The following is a 15,816-nucleotide window of genomic DNA, read 5'->3' on the forward strand; positions in this document are numbered from 1 at the left end:
AGAGAACAGCTGCCAAGGACAACAGGCTCATGGGGACAGCAAAATAGCCATGGTCCTGCCCTCTGCTCTGCTTATACCCAAGCCCTGTGAAGCAGGATTGCGGCTGCTGACAATAAGCGTGGAAAGAGGCTTGGGGACGAGGAAGCTGCTGCCATAGTTGTGGCAATGGTAACAGACATCTCTGCTCCTTACCTCTCCCCTCCTCTCAAGGGTCCCCATGGCACCTCTGTCCCATCTCTCCTTTCTCTCTCTCCCTGTTCCTCCCCAAGGTTTTGCTCTGACTCCACATATGCAGCAATATTAAATTTTGCCTTCACAGCTGAGACACATCAGCTGGCATAAAACATTAATAAACTGAAAGCAGCCAGACCAATCTATAGGAAAGTTGCCATGCTTTGATGAAGTCATGAAGTTAAAGGAAGGCATTGGTCTGGTGGACTTCACACATGGAATTGTGAATGGAGGTAGCATGGTACATGTCATGTACTCAAGGGATCACCAGAGCACCCACTGCCTGGACACAAGGAGTGTGATCAAAACCAGCAATGTAAATCATAGAATCATAGAATACATAGAATCATACAATAGTTGGGTTGGAAAGGACCTTACGATCATCTAGTTCCAAACCCCCTGCCATGGGCAGGGACACCTCACACTAGACCATGTTGCCCAATGCTCTGTCCAACCTGGTCTTGAACACTGCCAGGGATGGAGAATTTACCACTTCATTTGGCAACCCGTTCCAGTGCCTCACCAACCTCACTGTAAAGAACTTCTTCCTTATATCTAACCTGAACTTCCCCTCTTTCAGTTTATACCCTTTACCCCTTGTCCTATTATTACAGTCCCTGATGAAGAGAAATACAAGCAGCGAGTTCATTTACAGCTCACCAGTTCCTTAGAAGTGGGTAATTTGGTTTACAGCTCACCAGTTCCTTAGAAGTGGGTAATTTGGGTTCAAATGATTCTTCGTTCCTGTCGCTCTTTCACTGTCAAGTATTAACCCAATTTAGAGCAAGAGGCAGGATTTTCAAATGTGCTTGCTATTACCCCAGCTCTGTTTCACTAAAATCACTAGAAAAAAATCCCAATGGCCATGGTGTGTTTAGGTTTTAACAGGCATTTTTTTAAATGCTAACTTCTGGGAGTGAGATTTTGGTATCTTCTGAATGCCTGGCTGATTAGTCAAGTATGTATATTCCCACTATAGTCACCTGAAGACCCAGCTGTTAGGTTTACGATTATTGGTGGAAGGAGGTGTATGGGCACAGCGAAATACTATCAGAGACAATGTCACTGAAGCAAGTAAAGAGGGTCAACATCCCATCTATCCTGTTCCCAGCTGTGAAAATAATGATACCCTTTATAGAAGTTACAATCATGTGAAATCAGCAAGAGGCTTATGGAGAAGCTGACTGAGGATCCCACAGTAACCAGGTGCCCCAGCTGCAAACCATCCCTGCCTCATACCATCTGCTTATGATTCCCTGTAGGAAAAAGGGTCATTTGCATTATCTGGAGAAAAATTAGTTTACCAATGAACACATCGATTGTTCCTATAGATCCTTATCCCTGATATACACCCAACTGAATGCTGAGGAGAAAAAGACTTTCTCTTCTACATTTGTGGAAATTGAGGCATAGGGAAAAATGAAATGCCAGATCCAGACCCAGAATGTGCCTGTGAGCACCAGTCTGTCTCCAGATTGGTATGGTGCTGTGGCAGATCCACCAGTCAAAACTCAAAAATATTCAAATGGGAGCTTTAGTTATTCTTCAAAACACTGAATTTTCAAAATAACAGGTCTTGTTTCCTAACCATATGGAAAACTGATCAGCTGAAAAACTAGAGTTCTAAAACATCCTGTTAACACCCTGCCTAGCTGGCATCAGAAGAAAAGTGTGCTGGTGTATGAATACCAGCTGAGAATTTGGCTCCACTTGCCTGAAACTGACCCTGCATCAGCAGAGGTGTTAAAATATTTCAGCCATCAAGAAAACTCTTCATGCATCATGGTGGGCACAAAGACATGACAACGGGCCCTCTCCAAAAATGTGACTCAGGCATCTAAATACACTATAGGACAGGAAGGAATTTGCAAGAGGATTCATCTGGGCCTTTTCACACATGCTTGTTTCTGAATCACCAATATACGACTAAATACAAAACACGAAGAGGCATGATTGCTATTCTATGTATCCTCGTGTTCCTCTGAAAAGCCATAAAGGAACAACAACTAGCAAAGCTTTTAAGAGGATTAGTTCTTAACAATGCCAGTGAAAATCTGTAAAAAAATGATCTCACCAGACTCAAAGTGCATATTTGACTGCTCAGTATCAGTGAGCTGCTGGCATCCAAATCACCTTCGTGCTTGGAGAGCTAATACAAACATATGAGAGAGATGGTGAACTCTTCCCATTTCCAGCATTGTTTTTCTCTTCCCCAATTGTAATTCAAGGGGTGAAAAAAGAAAAACCTGCATAAATTTACTTCTTTTGGACTAGCTGTGAGAAGTTAATGTCAGCTTCTTATCTACGTGGCACATTCAATGGGCTTTCAATTTACCTTGCAGTAAGTCAGCTCTGGGCTTTGTCAGATAGAAATATTTTGCACACCTTTAATTATAAGGCAGCCTGTAACGGAACAGAGAATCATGAATAAGGGGGTTGCACTGAATATTTTGGGTCTGAGCCTGAAAAAAGCAGAAATCAGATCAGCATGGCCAAAGCACTGGCCCAAAGCCAACACAAAGCTAGGTAACAGCAGGACTTGCTAGCATTTGGATATACCATGAGTACCATGCATAGGGCCAAATGTTTTTCTGTGTTGGTTTGATCCTCCCCATCCATATGTCAGTTACTACCATTATGACAGTAATACCACACAGTAACACCACAATACCTGCCTCAGGGAGCAGGAGTCCCCATCTGTGCCTGACATTATATAGGTATTAGTTAAGAGATAGGGCATACTCAAAAAGATCTCTGTGTCTAAATGGTTTAGGGAAAAGGAGCAAGTAAATGACATAATGCTGTCCCATTAGATATAAGATAGAAGTTCTTTACTGTGAGGGTGGTAAGATACTGGAACAGGTTGCCCAAAGAAGTGCTCCATCCCTGGCAGTGTTCAAGGCCAGGTTGCACAGAGCTTTGGGAGACATGGTCTAGGGTGAGGTGTCCCTGCCCATGGCAGGGAGGTTTGGGCTAGATGATCTTAAGGTCCTTTCCAACTCTAACAATGCTAGGATTCTATGATTATATTGCTGAGGCACTGAGATACGTGGGACATCCAAAGCCCATGTGACAGTACTGGGGACCGCCCCCTTGACTCCAACTCCAATATTTAATTACAAGGCCTTCCTTATTAAGTGGTCTTTTAACTAATGAAAAACCTTACACAACCTTTTGATTGTTTCAACTCAGTAATAAGCAGAAATGCCAGGGCTAGAAGTACCAGCGGGTGTTTTTTCTGCTGCGTAGGTTACATGATTGGGGGATGGAGAATGGAGAGGAAAGCTGGTACAGTCTCCAAAACCCATCACAGTTATATCACAGCTGCAGCTGGCTTGATCAATACGTATTCAGACATCTTCTATTGAAATGGTGATTAACGGTTACTATGCAAAGAAGAGCTCACTAGTCATCTATTCTGAAATCCACTTAGCTGATAGCCGCTCACAAATCCCCACAGTTGGTTTTTAAAGAGCCAACAGAAAAAGGTAAGTAAGGAGATGAGTTACAGCACACTGTAGATAGCAACTTCTACTTTCATTCTTCCCAGTATGCCCAGGAGATTATCAGTAACCATTTTTTCTTTTTTTTTTCCTTTATTTTCCCTATTACATATTTTATGAGTAAAAAGATCCTAAAAGACTACCTCCTGAGTGGAAACAGGGGGAGCTTAGAAACAGGGGGAGCTTAGAAACAGGGGCAGATCAGAATTCATAATGACACATTCCAGCAAGTCAGACTGCATTGTAAAAGCAGTCTGGACTCGTTAAACAACTTTTTTACCTGCACAGGTTTTCCAGTTGCCAAAATCCCTCTGTCACTACTAATACATGCTGAGGTACCCATACCATTTGGTCTGTCATTTCATCTCTTTAGGAGCACCTGAATATCACCCCACTGAATTCAAGAAAGTACTGGAGCTGACACCAGAGCCACACTGCTTTGTAATCAGGAACAATCAATGGCTACCACTACATTGCTTTGAAAAATTTCTAATTTTAACTTCTTTACATATATTTCCTTTAAAAAGACAATTTCAAAAAAGCAAAAACCATTCAGAACATTCAGAAAATGATCACACACATTACAAAATTTTCCAAACATGCATTTTCTTAAAAATACCAAAATGAGCTGAAATGGAACTCCTCTCACAAATATTGCTGATTTTGAGGAAGAGGCATCTTCTGACAGAAATGCATCCTACAGAAACGTTTGTAATCCACCACAGAAAACTGTAATAGATCATCAAATAACAGACTAATGGATAAGAAGTTGTGAATACCCCAAAAAATCTTTCTGAAAGTCATTGTGCCATCTGCAAGGACAGACTACAAAGATCAATTGCTTTGTGGGTATTATTTCATAAGCATGAAGGATTATAGTCTACAGTACTAAAAGGAATGTACCTGACAGCACTATTTTGGATACATTAAAAGATGAGCATAATTGAGAGCTTGAGAAAAATACAATATATCTGTGGCATTTATCTAAAAAAATAAAATTACAGTGATAAAGTAGATGTTCTAAGTTTGGCCGTCTGACACCAAACGGGACCAATAAGTAAATATTATACCTTTCTGTTCTATGTGCTGATGATGAAGTGGGATTCAAGCACAATGAAGAGCTGTTCCTTCATCACTGACAAGGGAGCTTGTACACAGAGCTCCTTATTGTTTAATGACAGCCCTACCCTTAAAAATATAAACCCATTATGAGAATGCAGGTCCTGACTGAGGAAAAAAAGAGAATATATGTAAATACTATTTATGCATAAATAAATCAGACTGGCTTGAAGATTCACAATAAATGCATCTCCCATGCTTCTTACATATCCTCATAAATCAACATAAATTTACTTGTAGGATTTGCTCCTGTGCTCTTTAACTGTACTCCCTGTCAAAGTCAACACCTCCTTGCTAAAAAGACATGGTTGCCAGGGCAAAGAATATGAAGATTTGTTCTTTAGCGCTAAAGAAGGAGTTATGGATTCTGTTCATTTAGATGCTTGCTTTCCCACCGCTCTCAACAGCTAACTGTATCTTATTCTGCTCCTATTATAAAATCAAAATGCAATAATGCTCTCTCACCATTGGAGAAATCTTCAAGCTCCAAAGAGGTATACACCATTTTAATTGTAAAAACCCTCTGACCAGCTTTTTGCTCTGTGTTTGTGTGGTGATTGCTGCAGTAGGATCTTCACCATTAATGTGTTACAAGCCTCAAGACCAACGCTGTATACATTACAGCATTGCACATGATATAACAACAATAAATTAAGAAGCACATAAACATATGCTGATGGTGGTTTCTTTCATCAATTTCAGAGTGAACTGAGCTCAGAAACAGATGTGACACTGCGTTCATGGTTCAGATGAAACTCATTTCCTCATTCTGTATTTCTTCTGATTCCTTTCTAATTTGGCCTACTGTCATAAATCAAGAAATTATGCCAAGCACTGGGGACAAGCCCTTAAGACAATTTACAGACAACTGGATTTGTGTACACCATCCTGCTAATGTAACTGATAAAGCCCAAATGGTATCCATATTCACATGCTTTCATAATCTGCATGGTTATTCATAAAATCTCCTGTGCTTTTCTTTTTGTTTTTTTTTTTTTACTTAAAGGAGAAAAAGCAGAGCTATTTCTTCTCTTAAAGAGTAGAACAAGCAAGCCAAAATATAGATACAAATCACAAAAGAATGATTTACTCATAAAAGTGAACAAAGAGCAGCAACAAGCTAGAAGGCTCAAGAACAAGGCATAAGGACAGGTTCTTCTTGGTGCTTTTCTGACATGGAGTTGGATGGATGGGTGAAGCTCCCACCTTCGTCAATGTCTATTCTATCTGCTGAGCTTAACAGGGTATTTTGTGACTTTTCCACAGTATGAAATTAAAGAGGTAAGCAAGAAAACGTGAAGCTTTATTCTGTCTCTGTCACAACAGTGCCTAGAATAGGAAATGATTCTGCTAACCTCTTCAGGCAAGAGTGGCCATTGTTACCAACTGCTCTGACCTTCCATTCAACAAAAGTTGTTGAAGATCATACATTTCTGGTGATTTCTGCATCCAAATCAGATAACCTGGCTAAGCTGTAGCAGAGCTCGCTCAAGGCTTTTCTCAAAATTAGGTGCAATGCACTGTTCCAATGATTCCAGGGAGCTCATGGTAGTGAGGACTTCCTAGGAAGAAGGAAGGTCATCACAGAGAGGTATGAATAGGGAGAAAAGACCAGACAAGGTCAGCAGAGGTTCCAGGTTGAGGAGAAGAGCAATGAACAGAGATTGGTGCATTTTTTAAGGGCATGAAGTTACCCTAGAGTGATACCCTCTAGCCCATCCTACCCACTCCTAGGACTTGTTTCACTTCCTCCAGTGCCATAGAGAAAAAACATCTCCCAAGACTCACAGCTCCTTCCCTAGTTCTCCCTCCTACCCATACCCCCCAAGTATTAGATAATAACATCACCAGGATCTGGCATTCTATAGCTAAATGGGTGCAATATGGCTGAGCTGGAGGGCACAAGAAATGAGGGAAGATTTTCAAATTTCTCATCTATTCAGCATCTTAAACACATCCCAGGTGTAGGAAAGGATTTTAGCAGACAAACTCACTGAACTTAGGCTGTTTCCATTGCACGTAACTACTTCCATATTATCCCTTTCATAAATATAACAAAGTCCATCTGGGGAAAAAAAAAAAAAAAAAAAAGTCTTTTGTCTTCATTTCTCCTATTCAGCCTGGAACGAGCTTTCATTTCTCCTTCTTTGTCTGTTACATTAGAAATTATCTTCTTTCCAGGATAAATTTATTCATGGCCAGACTGTGCTTTATTGGTCAAACACCAACACTGCCTTTCAGCTTAACTAGATCTTACCTCTTTTTGGCTACTCTGCTCCCATTATTTTTGTAACTATAGGTCTTGTCAATCTTTTGCTGGCCTAGAAAAGTCAGGCTCTTCTAGCTGCCTCTTGCAAAGCAATTCCCATTCACCTGATCATTCTTGTGGTTCTTCTGTGCATCCTTCCTGACCAAATTTAGGTCACCAAAAATGTACACAGCATTCCAGATAAGGCCTTACGGAATTAACATTTCCCAGGTGAATGTGCTCCTTCTGAGACTTTCAAAGACTTGCACCTGCAGCTTTTATGGCTGCATTACTCTGGTGGTTCAGTAAGTCACACTGGAACTCTGGCTGATCTTAGCATCCCCAATCCTTCTTGTTGTCTGTCTTCCCCAGCTGATAAGCTTGCCACAAAAATCTCTATCACAACATTAATTTCTGTGCTGTTTAATATATATCCATTTCTTTAAGTCAATTATTCAGTCATCTAGTTCTGTGTCCTAATCCACAATCTTGATGATGATACTTAAGTTGTTTCGTTGCTAAATTTCATACTCTCAGCTCTACTGATAATGTTTTAAACAATCCTAGAACTAATCCTTGAGGAACTCCTTTAAGCTCCCTCCTGTCTCACCCAGTATATTTACTCTGTTCTTTACTTACTGTGTATCTTCTATTCACCCTCATCTTCCCCATCTGAAGTGATATTTTTCCATACAGCATGCTAGTCACCTTTAAATGAAGCTCTTTCTTTGTCCAGTTTCAGAGAAGGCATGATTGAGATCAGCAGAGATAGAGCAGCAAAGAAGTAGCCAAATTTGTTTAAAGTTAGCATCCCCTGAAAATGGAGACTCTGAAACCAACAGATGTATAGCCAACCTGCCAGGACTGCAACAATTTTCACATAGCCGTAAGTAGCAAATAACTGTAGGAGGGGTAGAGTTTGTCTCCATACCTACCTCTGCTACCCTTCTATTATAATATTACTTAAGACTTACAATTACATTTATTTAGCTTAAAAAACTCTCTCTCCTTGGAAAACATATCCAAGCAAGAGGCAGTTGATGGAAACTGGAATAGGAAAGAGGTCAGGATTCTAGGGCCAGCAACTGCTCCATTCAACATGGACAATCTGGTGACCATGTACACCCCACGCCAGGCTGAATTCTGCTCCAGCCAGGCATGTGAGTGCAATGTCAAGGACACAAAATAGCTGAGCATGGCACAGCAGACAGGCGCTCACCTTCACCTTATAGCATGGTAACGGTGCACCTTCCTGAGAACACCAGAGTGGGTAAGCAAACAAAAAGATTGTGGTCCAATTCTGCTTTCACCAGGGATAAATTTGGAGTCACTTCACTGACGTCAGTGGAGTTATTCCAGAATTGCACCAGTGTAAAAGAGGGCAGCATCTGCTTTCTGAAAATGGATGCCATCAAGCTAATTGAAAACAACAGATGCATCAACAAACAGCAAGAGGAGACAGTTATGTTCCCATTTTCTTGTAAAATACCATTTAATTTCTCTCCAGAGAATATAAGAGAATAAACCAATATGTACTCTAAAAGCAAAATCTTCTGTTGGTGTAAAATTTATACAGCCTTTTAGGTGAATGGACCAATGTGTATGTACACCACTCAAAGAGATATACTCTACACATCTGCATTCACAGCCTTCTTTTTTGGCACTGATTCTTCTCTCACAGTTGCCTAAATCAGGAATCACACCATTCATATTCTTAAGGATATGTTTATCTAGCCTTGGGTAGAGAGCAGAATTGGGACCCCTGTTCTCTCTAAACAAGCAGTGGCTACAATACCATTTAAATTTAGATATTTAGTGGCTACATTTGGTAATTAAATTGAGAAATTTGTCACTTACATCAGTTTTTGACTAAGGGTCTTCCAAAACTTTACACCACTAAGTAAATATTTTTGTATTCGTTTAGTGGAAGTGAAGCCAACGAAGGACTTATTGAACTTTCAATGACATTTTGTAAAACAACAAAAGTTTCCCATTAGTCTTGTCTCTAATGAATAGGCAACATGGTTTTGGTACTTTAGGGTGACCGGTAAGTTGATGAGCACTTTCCCTCCTATAAATCATTTCCTTTCTTTCACTAAGAAAAGGTTGTACACAGGGAAGTTCAATCTATTGCTTCAGACCTTCTTAATATGCACTGCAGACAACATGGATATTTCCTGGAGTGTTTATCAATCAGTGTTCATGGTTTCGGAACATAAACCCCACACAGATCACAGTTTTGGGTTTCTCAAAGGTTAAAACTATGCTGATATTCAACTCTTGCTCCAGCCAACAAGCCCCATATTTCCCCCAAGCAAGTAAGACCCAGCCAGTTAGGTAAGGCATATAGAATTAATTTGCAGTAACAGCACAAACTACACTGGAAAATCACTGCTACCGCAGTCCCTGTCTGCTTTTTTTTCTTCTGGGTTTATTTCCCTGCCTAGACTCTTGCCTTATTTAAGACCTGACCCTGCAGAAGAATAACTCCATCTTGTAACTGGCATGCAATTTCATCAGCAGCTGTCTTTGGTGGCAGCTAAGGACACTCAACATTCACAAGTTCATTTTATCAGAGGATTAAGTCTTTTCATCCTGCAAGCACCTGCTCCTCTCCTTAACTTCATGCACAAAGCAGATGACTGCAAGTCAGGGTTTCACTGTGTGCCTGCTGATAACATGGATACAATTGTCTTCAGAATAGGATTTGTCTAGAGAGTGAGCACTGAAAAGCAAAGATGAAGAGCTCAGACTGTGCTCTGGGTTACAGCAATGTGCATAGAGCTATCTTGTGCTTACAGGGCTGCAGCTGAGGGCAGAATCTTGTTTAGTCTTAAAACATCTCTACAAACTTGTATGCACATCACCACTGAGAAAATAAATAAATAAAATGCTGCAGCTCTTATTTTTGTCAATATAAACATAACGAGAAGCTTAACTTTGCTAAGTTTGGTAGACTTACTTGGACTCAAGTCACATAAGAGCTTTTGGGAACACTGTGGTTAACTCCTGTTGTAATCTGCAGATCTTTCCCTGATATAAACAGGACCTCAAGAAAAGAACAAACAAAAATAAGCGTTTTAAGAAATAGTACATGTGTTTCGACTTGATGAAAAAGACTGAAATTGGAGCCCAATATAAACCAAGGTAGATGCACCAAATGGAGTTTAGCCAACTTGAATCAGCAGATGGTGAGAATCTGGCTTATACTACATTGATGTATTTTATTATTATCTTTCTATTTTCACCTAGAATCAGATTCTCCCTTTAGGCTCAAATCTTAATTAGGAAATCCTTCCTCATTAATCCCAAGAAAGTCGCCATCACTAATTTCACAGAAGAAAAAGAAACTTTACCTACTTCTGCTAAAGCAGCAGACGCTGGAGCTGTTTGTTCCTTTGCTTTTAGGATTGGTGCTGCTTTTTCCATCACTGTATGGAAGACACTTCAGTCCTTACCCTGTCTTTTGCTGCCCTTGATTTCCTCTATACTCATTCTTCTTCGTCTCCATAAGGATCTCTGTACACTGAACGAGGGGGCCTAGGAAAGAACACCAAGTCCGGTCACCTTCACCCCCATAACTCCTGTAGCAGTGAATTTTTATCCATGAAAGCTGGATCAAAAGGAACAGGGCCAAACCAGAAAATTGCTCAGAAATCCTGAACTCTGACTTTTTTCCAAGCTGGAGCAGAACGGGAATTTCATCTTGGAGGTAAGTGCAGGGATACACCAGCCATGCAGGCTTTGAAATATCACAAAACACTTCTTCATGCCTTTCACACTTACAGTCTTTGATGTGGTCGATGAGTTGCAGATTAAAAAAAAAGGTGTCCTCAGTAAAATTCTTCTTTTCCTTTCTTCCCCACCTCCAAGGCTTTCTGCCTTGTCTTGCTTTGGTGTAAAACATCCCATGGGGGAGCAGTAGTATCTTCCACAGCAAACCTATTTCCTAGTGAGATTGTTGAAAGGGGAGTTTCTGGCTTTGTTAATGTGATGCTTTAGCTTGTATGCCTTGTCACTGGGCACCCAGTTGAGTCTACATTCACAGGCCAGTTGCCCCTCAGTTCCTTGACTGTGAGTGCTCAGATTGCCCTTCACACACTCCCCACCTCTCTGTGTGCAAGGATATACAACTCCCTCTCATCTCCTGGTTTGCACTCTTTGCTTTCACATGTTGACAGCTGTCTGTCTGAAGTTGGACAGGACAGTTGTACATGATACAAGGTGGTGCGATCATCTTCAGTAAGCAGAGAAACAGCTGTAAAGATAAGGTGCTAATATATGAAAACTGAAAATATGCAACGAGTGCTTTTGCTTGTAGCCACAGTCACAAGGTAAAGAGACACAGACTGGGAGGTTGTTATGGAAACAAGTCCCTGGAGGAGCCTACTTTGCTTCATGAGGATGTGCTCTGCCTTCAGAAGGAAGCAGCTAGACAGACAGATTTGGATTCCGGACATTCAGGAGTGAGTGCTAAGGGCTGAGAACTTGAGGTAAGATTTTTGAAAGAGACACTGTGGTTTGGTGACATGAGTCTTCTGTAAAGCCAGTGGCAGAGGTGCCACTATGTCCCTTCAGTCACTTGAAAACAAAACCCGAAGGCTCCTTAATAAAAATACCGAATTCCAGAAGTTCTATAGTATATAGTGTTATTGCCAACTCTGGGATTTCACTGCCTTGTTTTTCAGAAGGTGCTTAGAGAAGGATTTGCATGCCAAATAGAAGTCCCAGGGTTACAGTTTCCAAGCTTCTGTTGGCTTTTTATATTTCTCTTGGCTCTAACACAGAAAACCCAGGGAGCAAACACCATTCCTGTTTTCACATTTTCATTTGCAGTTTCTTTTCAGACCTGGAAAATGTGGATGGCAAAAACTACACAAAGCTGCCTGGTTGCAACAGAGTTCATTCACACCAGTGCTTTGAGTGTGCACCTGCATGCATGTGTCTGTATGGAGATTTTCAGAAACCACAATACTCCAGCTACAAACTCGTTGCTGAATTTCACCTGAGAGCAGGAAACCTCTTTCCAAGACATGCTGGAATTATGCTACCAGTAACTTATCTCTTTTCTTCTGCCGAAGTCTCTGTGCCCAGCTGTCTGTCATGCTGGTTAGAAGAACAACCTGTTATGAGCAGGGAGGGCTCCTGCCTAGCAGGGGCAATGGGGTCAGGCCCAAGGGAAGAAATAAACACAGGAATTTTCTGATGTAGGCTCCTCCTGAACTTGTGCTTAATCTGAGTTTTTTATATCTTACTTTGGGAAAACTTTTATCAGCTGATACACTCAGGCATAAAATAACCCCAAACATGGGCATTCTGCTAGGAGACAGCAGGAGCCTTGAAACATCCCTCTTAAATAGCACATTCTTTTTCTAGTTTCTAGAACATCTGCTTGAGCAACATAAAATGTGAAAAGAAGCCACTCTCCTGCACTCACATAAAAGATTTCATTACAGTAATCCTGAAACACAACTAAGAACAGCAGCAGCCTTTTACTTAACTAACTCAATGACCAAGACAACATTTTAGAGAGATCAACAGAGATGCCACTGTGCTAATCCTTCCTCCGTCCCACTTACCCACCAGGATTACTTACCCACTAGCTGGTTACATGCTTCAGGGGATGCAGAATGGCTTCCAAAGCCCAGACCTTCAGACGTTTGCCTTAGTCCCGATGAAACAAAGAGGAATTAGGCACCTATATATTCAGGCAAACTCCTCTTAGCTACAGAGCCCTCATCACATCACATTTGTGCCTCCCAGACTGACCTGCAGTAACTGAGACAAGTGACATTTTGCTACTGATTTCAGCAAGAGAGAACAGAGTTTTAATATAAAGGTTGTGCGCTAACCCCAGGGGAGATCCCTGTACACTAAAAACCTTTGAGAAGACAATGGGACTCCGGAGAAATACAGCAGTTAGGATTTACACAAACAACTTCTACCATATGATCAGGGCCCAGATGAGGAGAGGCCACAATAAAAGCACTCTAGGCACAGAGCAAGATCTCAAGACAACAAAAACCAAGCAGGGTAACAACAATGCAAACAGATCCCATCTTACAGCCAGTTCTATAGACTATTCTGATTAAATTACAGTATATGCCTTTAGCATTCGTAGCCTTATGGTTGAAAAGCATAATATATACATAAAGTGTATTCTATATATTTTGCATCTTGATATTATGTCTGGTTTATGTATTACATGAGTCACATGCAATATGTAGTACATTCTAATATGCATATCACACAGTATGATGCAAGGCATTAATGGCTGCCTTTGCTTTCATACACATGCACACATGTGAATGCAGAATATACGCTTAGATTTAAAACAAGAAAGACTTTCCTTTGTAGGAAAATTTGCCCACAGAATCTGAAAGCATCCATTTCTCCTTCTCGCCCGCTGGCAGCATTTGAAACATTTTAAAGTTTGGGGTAAGGCAGAGCTGATTAAAAAACCTGAAATGATCTAGGAAGCAAGATGTGCATTTTAAGATGCAACTCCCTGGCAAACCCAGCACTTCAGGACAAGTTATGCATTTTGCATTGCTAGCATAGATTGCTCTCATAAAACCTAGTTCATGCAAAAGACGTTCCTGTGCCTTCTGTCCATAAAATACCAAGAACTGGCTAAATGAGAAATGCAGCAAAAGCATCTCTTCAAGGCTAGCTGTTTCCCCCTCATTTGAAAGGTCTGGGGTATGCTGCTGGGTTTGTGCAGATGGCTTAGGGAAGTTTGTATCTGTGCCAATCTCAGTCTCAAATGTTGACACACTTTACCCTGGGGCAATTTATGCTTGTGACCCGCTAAATCAGTGCAATATTCAGACAGCAGAGGTGCAGCTGTCTGTGGTCCAGGTTTTGAGCCATGTCAACAAAATGCCAACAGGCAAACTTCCCTAACCTATACAAATGCTTCAATAAAAACAGTGGAGTCAATTGCTCTCACATGCCTTACTACAGAACTGGGTATCTGAAGCACAAAGCACATTTCATTAAACAATATTGTGTGGAGATAAACTGCAGAGATAACAAATGTGCCTTGCATCAGAAGGCACTTACCACTATGAAGATTAAGTTGGTAAAATAAAAGCCAATTAACATCAGGGCACTGGCAAAAATAAGGCTGAAATAAGCTGAAAAACACAGAAAATCTTCACCAAGCCTGTTGATTTCTATAAGCCTGTTTTTGATAAATCATATATGGTCACAAGTAGCAAAGAGCTTTTAGATCTATGCATCTTTTTTGAAACACAAACCAAGAGGCTGTTCAGCATGCCAAGGGTTGCAAAGAAGGCAGGCATCTGCTTGCTGACTTTCTCTTACAGCTGCAGAACTCCCTGTGATGCTAGCTACAGTGTTTCCATTATTCAAAGGCAACGGCATGGCAGGCGTGACTGATCCCACAGCCAAGGGCACTGCTCTGGCACAAGAACCAAGGGCAGAGCTTGAGCCAGATGTTTGTAGACCCTTTAACTGTTTACTCCCTGCTGAATCCTTCAGCTGAAGTAGTGGCAAGGGCTTCTCTGTTAGTGGAGTAGATAGGCTAGTTTCACAGCAAATGTTGAATTAAAGCAGTCTTCAAAAACAGAGAAAGAAATTCACAAGGAGGATGACAGCTAGCACTCCACAGAATAAAGCAAGAACATTTCTGGCTGCACACGGTAATGAGAAACAGCAAATCAGGACAGAAGAGTCCATTATCGCAATCATTCTGTTTACGGTATCACAGTTCACAGTCTGGCATGTAAATGCTGAATAGATCCAGCTGCTAGCAGGAAGGTGACTGTGCAGCAGCTTGCAGCTCCATGTCTGGACACAGGCTAACAAAACTGATCACACCTCTGTCAGCATTTTCTTTTCTTTATACCCCTGATTGTTGGGAGGAATGAAGTTGGAATATTTCATGGACTCCAGGTCTTCTGCTTCCAGGAATTCAGATTTGCTGAGAGACTGATTACTGTCCCCCTTCTTGGGCTCAGAGAAGGGTGACTGCTGCTGGCCACAGGTGACATGGGTGTACTGGCACTGCTCTTCATGATCAGTCTCTCGGTGGTAGAAGTAGTTGAAGTTCGACACGATGACAGGGACAGGGAGGGCAATGGTGAGCACACCTGCAATGGCACACAGGGACCCCACAATCTTGCCACCAATTGTCATGGGATACATGTCCCCATAGCCCACAGTGGTCATGGACACCACAGCCCACCAAAAAGCATCAGGGATGCTGGTGAACAGGGAGTCAGGGTCATCAGTCTCTGCAAAGTAGACAGCACTGGAGAAAAGGATCACCCCAATGAAGAGGAAGAAGATGAGGAGGCCCAGCTCCCTCATGCTGGCCTGAAGGGTCTTCCCCGAGATCTGCAGCCCCTGGGAGTGCCTGGAGAGCTTGAAGATCCTGAAGACTCTGACCAAGCGGATGACTCGAAGGATGGCCAGGGACATGGCTTGCTGCTGGCCTCCATTGTTGCTGCTGCTCCCAGGCTGCTGCTTCTGTTGCTGCTGCTGGGCCAGCTCAGTTCCCAGCGTGATGAAGTAGGGGATGATGGCCACAATGTCAATGATGTTCATGATGTTGCGGGAGAACTCCGGCTTGCTGGGGCAGGCGAAGAAGCGGACAAGGAGCTCAAAGGAGAACCAGATGATGCATAGGGTCTCGATGAGGAAGAAGGGGTCGGTGAAGAAGGGCCCGGCGCCGGCGGCGGGGCGCAG

At 41.8% G+C, this 15,816-nt stretch overlaps 1 protein-coding gene across 1 annotated transcript; it reads right to left on the reverse strand.

Moving 5' to 3' along the window:
• Window positions 1–14,346: 14,346 nt before the first annotated feature.
• Window positions 14,347–15,810, reverse strand: LOC104401802 (potassium voltage-gated channel subfamily A member 6-like; the record flags this gene model as incomplete). The annotated part of the gene is made up of 1 exon (XM_010009498.1): window positions 14,347–15,810. A coding segment is annotated over one exon (870 nt), but the record flags the coding sequence as incomplete, so codon positions are not given.
• Window positions 15,811–15,816: the final 6 nt, after the last annotated feature.

The sequence above is a fragment of the Nestor notabilis genome, unplaced genomic scaffold, assembly GCF_000696875.1.
Source record: "Nestor notabilis isolate BGI_N333 unplaced genomic scaffold, ASM69687v1 scaffold7692, whole genome shotgun sequence".
In the NCBI taxonomy this organism is placed as follows: Eukaryota; Metazoa; Chordata; class Aves; order Psittaciformes; family Psittacidae; genus Nestor; species Nestor notabilis.